The sequence below is a fragment of the Chrysemys picta genome, chromosome 3 (assembly GCF_011386835.1).
Source record: "Chrysemys picta bellii isolate R12L10 chromosome 3, ASM1138683v2, whole genome shotgun sequence".
Classification (NCBI taxonomy): Eukaryota; Metazoa; Chordata; order Testudines; family Emydidae; genus Chrysemys; species Chrysemys picta.
In genome coordinates, this window is record NC_088793.1 from 89,744,609 (window position 1) to 89,756,826 (window position 12,218).

The 12,218-nt window shown below is 42.6% G+C and overlaps 1 protein-coding gene across 4 annotated transcripts in view; it reads left to right on the forward strand.

Moving 5' to 3' along the window:
* The window catches only part of NT5DC1 (5'-nucleotidase domain containing 1), a 243,109-nt gene that overhangs the window by 7,643 nt on the left and 223,248 nt on the right, over window positions 1-12,218 (forward strand). For all 4 annotated transcript variants that reach the window (XR_010599584.1, XR_010599583.1, XM_065588356.1 and 1 more), the window contains exons 2-5: window positions 1,493-1,584; window positions 3,612-3,683; window positions 7,160-7,266; window positions 10,234-10,313. Coding sequence is in view for 2 of the 4 variants with exons in the window: in XM_065588356.1 (XP_065444428.1) it covers window positions 1,493-1,584; window positions 3,612-3,683; window positions 7,160-7,266; window positions 10,234-10,313 (351 nt within the window). In the remaining 2 variants the exon portion in view is untranslated. The remainder of the gene's footprint in view (window positions 1-1,492; window positions 1,585-3,611; window positions 3,684-7,159; window positions 7,267-10,233; window positions 10,314-12,218) is intronic.

The following is a 12,218-nucleotide window of genomic DNA, read 5'->3' on the forward strand; positions in this document are numbered from 1 at the left end:
TCTTCCTTCCATCTATAATGTCTACGTTGGTTCCTATTTCATCCACAAAATGTTGCAGGATGATTTTCAGTAATTATATTTGTGATGACTCCTGCTTTTTACTGGTAAGCCAGCTATGAGAGGTACAGTTCATTATGCTCCCATGATGAGGAGCCATTTTTTGATTTAGGACCTTAAATTTTCAATGAAATAACAAAGTTTTCCATGGAGAGAAGTCATTTTTTGTGAAAAATGTAATTTAGTTGAAAACCCAATTGTCCTTCGAAAAACAGTTTAGATGGCAACATTTCAACAGTCCTACTTCCACTCTCAACAAGATTAGTATGAACTAAACCTTTTCTGGCTCTAGGGCAGGGGTGGGCAAACTTTTTGGCCTGAGGGCCACATCTGGGTATGGAAATTGTATGGTGGACCATGAATGCTCACAAAATTAGAGGTTGGGTGAGGGCTCCGGCTGGGGGTTCCGGGCTCTGGAGTGGAGCCAAAAATGAGGAGTTCAGGATGTAGGAGGGTGCTCCAGGCTGGGACTGAGAGGTTCAGAGGGCGGGAGAGGGAACAGGGCTGGGGCAGGGGGTTGGGGCATGGGAGGGGAGCATGGGTGCAGGCTCTGGGCGGCGCTTACCTCAAGCAGCTTACAGAAGCAGCAGCGGTCCCCCCTCTGGCTCCTACGCAGAGGCGTGACCGGGTAGCTCTGCGTGCTGCCTTGTCCGCGGGTGCCGCCCCTGCAGCTCCCATTGGCTGCAGTTCCCAGCCAATGGGAGCTGCAGGGGCAGCACTTGGGGCGGAGGCAGCGTGCGGAGCCCCCTGGCTGCCCCTACACATGGGAGCCAGAGGGGTCACATGCTGCTGCTGCTGCTTCCGGGAGCCGCACGGAGTGGGGCAAGCTCCTGACCCTGCTCCCCGGCTGGAGTATCAGAGCGGGGCAAGCCCTGGACCCGCTCCCTGGCGGGAGCTCAAGAACCAGATTAAAATGTCCGGAGGGCCGGATGCAGCCCCCGGGCCGTAGTTTGCCTACCCCTACTCTAAGGAATGACTAGTTGACAGGTTTTTTTTCCATGTACTGCTATACATTTAACACAGATGTAGCATACAGCTTTCACTGTGTTCTCTACAAAGATTCAACTCTACAATGTTTTGGCTTTAATATACTTTTGCCAGACTAAAACTGTAAATACTTGCTGTAGAAGATCTATTGTTAGAATTGAATCTGTTGTACTTAATAGAGCTTGATATAAAGCTTATTTACTTAAATCTTGAAATTTCACTGTACTGCAGAAATAATAACAAACAGTATTTTAACTGTTGCTGTGACTCATAATCATAATTATTTAGAACTTAATTAAAATTAACATTCAATTTATACATGCAGGGATAAGTTGTGCTCTTCTTTTATTAACTGCCCATTTTACTTATTGAGATTGTGGGTAAGGATTGTTTCTCTTACTGATATAATAACGTTTTTTTTCCCTCTCACTATTTTTCTCATTTGTAGCTTATATATGATAGTTTTGCCCGCTACCTGGTAACCGAGAAGGGTTATGATAAAGAATTGCTGACTGTAACTCCAGAAAGCTGGGACTTTTGGTAAATATTTTTAGAAATGTCTTACTTCCTTGATGTCACAGTTTTTTATGGGGCTGAGAAAATAACTTGTCATATTGAAGAGACATGATTGTGAATCCCACCAAAAGAATCTATCTTATATTCCTAAATCGTGGTTTTAAAAAGTCAAATTATATTGAAACAACAGGGTTCCAAAATGATAAATAGTAGAGCTGGTTGAAATTTGCTTAATTTCAGGCTTTCAAAAAAAATTGTCAAAATTTTATTTTTTTTAATTAGAATTCTCTCCCCTTGAAAATGTTGAGATTCTTCAACCAGCTCTAATAAATACCTAGCCCTTACATATAGATTTGCATTCACAGATCCCAAAGTATTTTACAAAGTTTGGTAAATATCATTATCCTCATTTTATAGTGGGGAGAAACTGAATTGCATAGAGGTTAAGTGACTTTCTCAGAGTCTTGCAGCAAGCAAATTGGGGTCCTGGAACTCTATGCATGAGTTGTTTTGCCAATGTCATCACATGTGCATGTCATAAATTCCTGCCACTCTAATATTTTTCATTAGTGAACAGGCAAGATATTGACTTCTATAAAAACCTTGGTCTCTGGGCACTAGATTTGCCATTTAAAACACATTCCAGTTCCAAAGATAGATGCAGTATAATACGGATGCACATGTTGAATCAAAACAATAGCTAATATAGTAGTTTTTGTTTGAGGCCTAAAAGCCTTGATAGTGTTTTCAATGTGATTTTTAAAAATGTGATCCTATTTCAGCTAAAATTCTGTTTGGTTGGTTTATTCATTTGGAGTGAGACATCTATATTTGGAGTAAGTTTTTCTTCCCAGAAGTTGAAGAAAGGACCCAATTTGACAGTTTGGCAACTTTTTAGATGATAAAAACAAGTCCCAAGTTACTTTCATATACTGAAACATCACAATACTAATATACCAATATCGTGGATAAGAGAGGGCTGGGTTTGTTGGGACCGCAATACACTGCTTGAAGGATATATGTTGAAATTGTATTTATACCAGACTGGTACTTCTCATTTCTTACAAGTCATCTGAGGCATAAAAATATCTGGTAGAACCATATGCCTAGACCTCCGTTCTGTAATCTGATCTGTGCTGGCTAAGCCCCGAACCTCTGTGGAGTCCCACTGAGGTCAATGGGGCTTTTTGTAGACCCAGGGGTTGACCTCATGCATAGCCATCAGGCCTGAGTCATGTGTGTGTGTGTGTATGTGTTACCTGTGCATAGTTCTAACATACATTACATATTCAAGGCTCTGAACTCATTTCTGTCCTCACCTGGACCATTCCATCATCACTCTGGGTATCTGATAATAAAGTTGAAAATGTGATTATGTTTGGTTTGGTTTCTATCTGCTAAGCTCTAAATATTCCAGAGTTCATTCTGTGTGACTGCAGTTATCTGTCCCTTCTCACTGGAATCATCGGTGGCGTTTTTCATTCCTTGCTTCTCCAAACAACTTAAATCATTACTCAGTTTCTTGTCCTAATTATGTTTCACCTTTATGTTGAACTCCAGTAAAACAACAGTTAATGTTTGGGTTGGTAGGACCTCATCTGTCCAGTCTAGCTAGTAGTGAGCTCAAGTTACTACCTAATATTAACCAGTTAGATGTTGTTTTTCCTTTATATTAAAAACTGGCTAACATGCACATACCTTGGCTGTAGAAATTTAGGCCCTCATCCTCCAAACACTTATAATAAATTTGTTCATGTGAGTAATCTCCTTGAACTCAGAGTAATCCTGGCCCCAGTGAAGTCAGTGGGAGTTTTGCTACCGACTTCAGTGTGGCTAGGATTTCACCTCATATGTTTACTTGCATATATAAAGTTACTCACATGTGGAAGTGTTTGGAGGATCAAGGCCTCTCTTTGTGTGGTAAAGTTGCATACTTGTTATAACTGCATATCGTTTGGGCAGTCTGATATATGCTTCATTATCACTCTGGTATAATTTCTTATCTAATTACTACTTTTCTTGTTTCTTCTTTTAAATAAACTGAATTTTAGCTGTAAAGGATTGGCATTGGATCTGGAAGATGGAAACTTTTTAAAGCTTGCTGGAGATGGAACAATTTTGAGGTAATACTGATTAATTTTTATGGCTAGACAGATAAAAAAAGATTGCATACTTTTTTTAAATGCCAGCCTCTGATAATTGGGACAACTATTAAATATTTAGAACACTAATCACCATATGTATTTATTTTTTACATTAGAAGCTAAGTGCAACATGTGTAACTTTGTGCGCAATCTGTTTTAAATGTACATGTGTAACTTTTTGGTGACCCATCCATTTTATAAATAATGGCACAATAAAAGTTGCTTTTATTTGCTAGTTTGGAAGATCTCTCTCTTTCTTAACTGCTTAATGCTTTTGCTACTGCACTCCTTCATGATTTTCCTGCTATGTTAGTTGATGCTGTCAGTGGAAATTGATGTACTACTTGTTTTTCCAGATAGGACTCTTAGAGTGGGTACAGTTATTGAAACTAATTTTGCTTTAAGCAACAGAGGGTCCTGTGGCACCTTTAAGACTAACAGAAGTATTGGAAGCATAAGCTTTCGTGGATAAGAACCTCACTTGCATCAGAAGGGACTTGCATCTGAAGAAGTGAGGTTCTTACCCACGAAAGCTTATGCTCCCAATACCTCTGTTAGTCTTAAAGGTGCCACAGGACCCTCTGTTGCTTTTTACAGATTCAGACTAACACGGCTACCCCTCTGATACTTAATTTTGCTTTGTTCACCCAATGTGTCAAGCTACTGTATTCATAGGCCCTGATCCTGTACTTACCTTTATGCACTCGAAATATTGTCATTGACTTCAATAAGACTAATCACAGTGTGCAAAGTTATGTGCATACTTATGTCTTTGCAGGGCTGGGGTCTAAAAAACAGTAGGATTAGATAGCTGGTGGACAAAGCCGTTTGTCATTATTAGCTATAAAAGTCATAGGAAAGTTTGTAATTTGAGGTGGTAAAACATAAAATGTTGCAAAACTCTACTGTTTTCCAAATTCAAAATTCAGAAATTTGCAAAATTTCTGCCTCCTCTACATATGATTTATGTAAACACTGAGAATACCAAAAACTAACTTTAATTGCAAATTTGAGAAGTGGGATGAATATCCACAAACAAGGTATCTTATATAATGTTAAGCTCTCTTCTCCCCCTCCCCTTCCTCCCCCCCCCCCCCCCCCCCCGCCAGAGTCACACATACAGAGTAACAAAATTCAGATAATTCAAAGTTAACACAGATACTACATGAACATAAAAATGGCCATACTGGGTCAGACCAATGGTCCATATAGCCCAGCATCCTGTCTTCTGACAGTGGCCAGATGCTTCAGAAGGAATCAATAGAATGATCAATTTTGAGTGATCCATCCAGTGTCCTCTAATCCCAGCTTCAGGCAGTTGAAGGTTTAGGGACATCCAAAGCATGGAGTTGTGTCCCCGATCATCTTGGCTAATACCATTGATGGAACTATCCTTCATGAACTTATCTAATTCTTTTTGAACCCAGTTATATTTTTGGCCTTTACAACATCCCCGGCAATGAATTCCACAGGTTGATTGTATGTTGTGTGAAGTATTTCCTTTTGTTTGTTTTAAACCTGCTACCTATGAATTTCATTGGGTGACCCCCTAGTTCTTGTGTTATGTGAAAGGATAAATAACACGTCCCTATTCTCTTTTTCCATACCATTCATGATTGATATATTCCTTTTCCACTGTGCCTAAATAGTTCAGGGCCTGAGGTGTGTGTCGTACGCTAAACAAGTGAAGGGAAGAATTTAAGCAGTGATTTTAGCACAATATGTAGAAGTCAAGACAAAGAAAATTTGTAAAAGACTGTCATATGTAGGGCCCTAGCAAATTCATGGCTGTGAAAAATGCATCACGGACCATGAAAACTGGTCTCCCCCAGTAAATCTGGTCTTTTGTGTACTTTTACCCTATACCATACAGATTTCACAGGGAAGACCAGCATTTCTCAAACTAGTGGTCCCAACACAAAATTGCAGGGGGGGAAAGGAGGATTTTGCACGTTATTGTAGGGAGTCGTGGAACTGCTACCCTTACTTCTGCACTACCTTCAGAGCTGGGTGGCTGGAGAGCGGTGGCTACTGGCCGGGCGCCCAGCTCTGAAGGCAGCACCACCAGCAACAGTGCAGAATTAAGGGTGGCAATACCATACCATGCCATTCTTACTTCTGCGCTGCTTCTGAAGGTGGTGCTGTCTTCAGAGCTGGACACCTGGCTAGCAATTGCTGCTCTCTGGCCGTCCAGTTCTGAGGGCAGCGCAGAAGTAAGGGTGGCAATACCACGACCCTCCTACAATAAACTTGTGATCCCCCTCCCTTTCCCTTTTGGATCAGGACTGCTACAGTTACAACACCTTGAGATTTCAGATTTAAATATATGAAATCATGGAATTTATCATTTTTAAAATCCCATGACCATGACATTGACCAAAATGGACCATGAATTTGTTAGGGCCCTAGTTATATGGGAGCATGACTCTTCTGGCACTATGGGAAGAGATGCTAGGAAAGACATTGGAGTGTTTGAGATCACAACAAAGAGAAGTGATTTTTCTGAATGCACCTTAGCTTCTCTATGGGGAAAAATTGAGGTTTTTCATAAGCTAACTGATCAGGACAAACCTTTTACACACAACGGATGAGGATCAGACGCTGACTGTAAAAGAAGCAGTACTTCTGTAATGAATTCTACATGGATATAGGGACCTTCCTGCGCTTAGCTCATCACTGGATTAGAGTCCAAAATGGCTAATCACACAGTACTGTCCAGAAAAAAATGCTGACATACTGCAGAAGGAAGAACAGGAGTACTTGTGGCACCTTAGAGACTAACAAATTTATTAGAGCATAATCTTTCGTGGACTGCAGCCCACTTCTTCGGATGAAATTACATATTTTCCCCCCAGATATGTTAATTGGGCACAAAACATGGATTCTTGGCACTCCTGAAAATAATGTGACTGGATCTATTATAGAAGATATCCATATATGTTTGAAATTAATATAAAAGATGGTCCTTTTGACCAAGGGCCTATGGGAGTGCTCACTGCCGTTAAGAATCCTTACAAGGAAAAGACTAGTGGTTATGATCTCAGTTTGGAGGGGCATATTACTTGCTGCAAAAGATATTGATGTTAATGGCAGAAAAATATACTTCTTTCCCAGATCTTATTCCTTTTAGTCAGACCAGAGGAAAATCATTTGTATCATTAAAGAAAATGTCCTTAGATGAAAGGGTAGATTTGGTGATCTTATTTTCAGCAAGGCACTATTGATTTATCAGAGAAATTCTGTATCTTCTGGGTTGTGAGAGAATCAAGCCTGGCATTTGAGAGAGACCTCTCCCTTTTCCCCAAGTACAAATTACTCAGTGGAGAGGAAATGGGAGAGGGATCAATCACATGGCCTAGCTCAGTATTTGATTATTTATTACACACCTATGTGCACTGTAGGAAATTTGAGTGATTTTAAATATTTTTAACCTTTGTCACGCAATGATCAATTAGGGCAAGCCATGGTACGAAGAGTATGACTCCTGAAGAGATCTTGGAAATTTATGGCAGGAGGGAATGGAAACACTTTAAAACATTCAGTGGAATGGTTTCCCGCTCAGGTAAATATAAATAATTTCTTTACCTGAGACTTCATGGACTTGGAAACTGTTTTGGCTACTGCAATACTTGCTGTTGTTATGCAGTTTTTCCTTTAAACACTTAAAATATTGTTATATTAGAAAAATGGAGGAGACTGGGTGTCTTGGGGATTGCTAAAGAGATATGTAGTTTTCCACCTTTAATTCTCAGGTTCATACTGAGTCCATGTCAGCAATGAACAGAAGTTATTAAGATTGACTGCTGTTTGCCCCATGTGAAACAAGTTGGTGGTCTAGTTTTGGTTGTAAAGCTTTTCTTTGGGGTGGGTCGGTATTCCTTGGAGAAATACACTGAGACCACCTGTGATGGGTTTGGTCACAGAGACCCCCTTGGGACTGTCACCTGATGTGCTGAAATTACCTCTGAGCCTGTTTTCCCTGTCAGCTTGGGACTCCAGAACCCTGTCTTGTTGAGCCAGACACACTAGCCTGCTGCAACACAGACCCAGGGTTTGGTCCATGTCCCCAAAGATGCAAACTTAACTGAAAATAGCTCATCAGGTTACCTATCTCCAGCACCCAGACACCCAGTTCCCAATGGGATCCAAACCCCAAATAAATCCATTTTACCCTGTATAAGCTTTATACAGAGTAAATTCATAAACTGTCTGCCCTCTATAACACTGATAGAGAGATATGCACAGCTGTTTGCTCCTCCAGGTATTATTCACTTACTCTGGGTTTATTAATAAACAAAAGTGATTTTATTAAGTATAAAAAGTAGGATTTAAGTGGTTTCAAGTACTAACAGACAGAACAAAGTAAGTCACCAAGCAAAATAAAGCAAAAGCATGCATGTCTGAGCCTAATACTTTAAGAAACTGATTACAGGTAATATCTCACCCTCAGAGATGTTCCAATAAGCTTCTTTCACAGACTAGACACCTTCCTAGTCTGGGCCCAATCCTTTCCACTGGTACAGTCCTTTTAAGTTTCAGCAGACATCTCAGGTGGTAAGCAGGGGTTTTCTCATGACTTGCAGACCACTTTGTCCTGCTCAACTCCCTTTTATAGCTTTGGCACAAGGCAAGAATCTTTTGTCTCTCTGCATCTGCACCCCTCCTTCTAAATGGAAAAGTATCAGATTTAAGGTGGATTCCAGTATCATGTGACATGGTCACATGTCACTATAAGACCCTAGTCGCCATTCTTCCAGGGTTGGCCCACACCTACACAGGAAGGCTTGAGGTAAATAAACCATATACAACCAATTGTCCTAGTCAATGGGAGCCATCAAGAGTCTAAACCACCATTAATGGCCCACACTTTGCATAATTACAATAGGACCTCAGAGTTATACTTCATATTTCTAGCTTCAGATACAAGAATGATACATGCATACAAATAGGAGGAATATATTCAGTAGGTTATAACCTTTGTTATGATACCTTACAAGAGACCTTTTGTATAAAGCATATTCCAGTTACATCATATTCACACTCATAAGCATATTTCCATAAAACATATGGAGTGCAATGTCACGCCACCATCTTGCATTGTTTAGGGCAAACAGTCTGCAGATCATTACAAATTTTGCTCATTGCTGACTCACTACTCTGGACTCTCTGTCATTGACAGCCTCTAAGTATAAATGTAAAGGACTGAATGGGCCTGGAAGACTGAAATACTCTCTTCTCCATGGGGTGCTTTTTTTTTTCCATTTCAGGAGGGAAACTTGCATTCATACCCTTTACCTATTTTGTGGATAAATAAGGGACTTTGGTCTTTACAGTCATCTATAATGTACACAGAGGTTTGATGCTCTGATACATTTTTTATTAACTAAAAAATAAAATAAACTTGGCCTCCTTTGGGAACACTGATTTCACACAAAATATATAAGGATTTAAAATGCTTAAGTCAATAAAATATAAGAGTTTGCAGGATGAAGGTCATTATCTTATCCATAGCTTTAATCTTGGGTACTTCCATTTAAGTATACAGATAACTACCTACGTTAGGTAGCTATATCTTATATGCCTGCAGGAGTAGAGCACTGCTCCTCTACAAGGCACAGCATGAACTCAGCCCCCAAAATGGGATTTTGATGTCTTCAAGCCACTTTTACACCTTGCATATTCTGGGCTGCTCTGAGGGCTGGAGTGGCCCCCAGTATACTTAGTCCAAGATGCCTGACTGAGGGTAGGTCTACACTTACCCGGTAGTTCGGCGGCGAGCGATCGAACTTCTGGGTTCGACTTATCGCGTCTTGTCTGGACGAGATAAGTCGAACCCGGAAGTGCTTGCCGTCGACTGCGGTACTCCAGCTAGACGAGAGGAGTACCGCGGAGTCGACGGGGGAGCCTGCCTGCTGCGTGTGGACCGAGGTAAGTTCGAACTAAGGTACTTCGAACTTCAGCTACGTTATTCACATAGCTGAAGTTGCGTACCTTAGTTCAAATTAGGGGGTTAGTGTAGACCTGGCCTGAGTTACAGCAGGCTGTCCTATGGATCATAGTGCTGCCTGGACTCTCCAAAGCACTGTAGCCTGCAGTCTTGCCCCTAATACGCCCCTACATCAGGACTTGTGAGGATGTTCACAAAAGGTAGCCTTCTGACTGTCTTCCTCAGTTCTGCACTGTGGGAATCTTCCCCCAGCAGGACTCATCAATATTTTTAGAGCTCCGTTACACGACTCTGGCCCTTTTTGCCTGAACTGGTGAGGATCTCATTCAGAGGCTTAATATTTATTTTTAAAATGTCAGTAATTTGCTAAAGAGTAGCAATTTTCTACCTCTAATAGAATGATGTCCAGAAAAAGAAAGAGAGTGTCATGAAAAAAGTAACATGATAGTAGATTTGCCAATGGCCAATATCTAATCCCAGTAAAAACACAATGGGAACTTTAAAATTAACCATTTAAACACAGACTTTTCCCCCAGTTAAAATATACACAATAGTTTAAAACAACTTTTCTTTCTTTTGCAGCTAAATATTATTGCTATGATAATTATTTTGACCTGCCAGGAGCCCTTCTTTGTGCAAGGATTGTGGATTGTTTAGACAAGGTAAGAGCTACATAATTTCAAGGTCAATTAAGAGAAAAGAAAAATATTGCTACTTGTTTTATTCGTTTTCTGTCTCTGCTCTTCTCTCTTCCCTCCCCTCCCTAAATACACAAAGTACCATGTTGAATAATGAATTGTCTTGACACTTATGCTAAGAAGTGAAATATAAATTGGGTTGGACCTTTGCATTCCAATTCTACAGTGTATGTAGGTATTCTACTAAAATGGGTCTCAAACTCAAATGACCACGAGGGCCACATGAGGACTAGTGCATTGAACCGAGGGCCGCATCACTGACACCCCCCCTCGCTGCCTCTGGCCCCGCCCCCACTCCACCCCTTCTATTAGGCCCTGCCCCTGTCCCACCTCTTCCCACCCCTTCCCTGCCCCATTCCAACCCCTTCCCCGAAGTCCTCACCCCAACACTGCCCCCAGGGAGTGCAGAAAGGGTGCAGGGTGCAGCAGGGGCTCAGGGCAGGGAGTTGAGGAGCAGGAGGTGTGCAGGGTGTGGCAGGGGGCTCAGGGAAGGGCATTGGGGTGCAGGAGGGATGCGGGATGTGGCAGGGGGCTCAAGGAAGAGGGTAGGGGTGTGGGATGTGGCAGGGGGCTCAGGGCAGGGAGTTGGGTGGGGTGCAAGAGGGTGAGGGGTACAGCAGGGGGTCAGGATGCAGCAGGTGGCTCAGGGCAGGGAGTGCAGGAGGGGTATGAGATGTGGCAGGGAGCTCAGGGCAGGGAGTTGGGGTGCAGGAGGGGTGCGGGATGTGGAAGGGGGCTCAGGGCAGGGGGTTGGGGTGTGGGATGTGGCTGGGGGCTCAGGGCAGGGGGTTGAGGTGTGGGATGTGGCAGGGGGCTCAGGGCAGTGAGTTGGGCTGCAGGAGGGGTTCAGGGTGCGAGCTCCAGCCCGGTGCTGCTTACCTAGAGCGGCTCCGGGGTGGCAGCAGCGCGCAACGGGGCCAGGGCAGGCTCCCTGCCTGCCTGCCCTGGCCCACAGCCCCACACCGCTCCGTTCCAGGAAGCAGCTGGAACCGTGTCCCTGCAGCCCCTGGGGGAGGGGGCGGGGATCAGGGTTCCATGTGTGCGCTGCTCTTGCCACTCCTCTAGGTACCTCCCACGAAGCTCCCATTGGCCGCGGTTCCCTGTTCCCAGTCAATGGGAGCTGTGGGGGGCGGTTCCTGGAAGGAGGCAATGCAGGAGCCCTCTGCCTCCTTACCCCTCCCCCCCGACCCAAAGGGGCATGCTGCCAGCTGCTTCACAGTGCGGCGCAGGGCTCGCAACGCCACAGGGGGCAATCCCGCAGGTAGGCAGAGGGGCGGGGGGATTGGTGAGACCCCTGTACTAAAACAATCAGGACAAATGGAGTGGTCAAAATATACTCTGTCTCCACCAGAGGGCACAAAGAGCTAGCATAAGAATAGTTAAGTGCTTGTCTGCCTTAGTTTTTCTTACACTCAGAACGGTATTCTTAAAAACTAATTGGAAATTGAAATATGATAAAGTGTAACTCTTACAAGTGACTTGTTAATGAAGGCAGATAGTTAAGTGGGTTCAGAAGGTTAAATCTTCAAATTGAAAACTTTCAATACACATTAACTCTACATGCTACAGATATGTGTATACCTAGGAATACACCTCTAGAGGTGGAATCATTTTAAATTTTTCAGGTGCTAAACATAACCACTCATTAAATTCTAGATGACAATATCTCTACTGCAGTCACATGAATATCTAGAGCTTTTTACTCAGACAGGAGTATAAGACAGTATATCTTAAATTCTTCCTGAAGGTAATGCTCTCAGATTTCATTTGCATTGAAGAGCGCATGGAGGTTGAAACTTGTAGATGTTTTTTAATAAAAAACAGATCCTTTCAACAGTGAAGTATGGTGGTATCCCTCTATTGCTATAG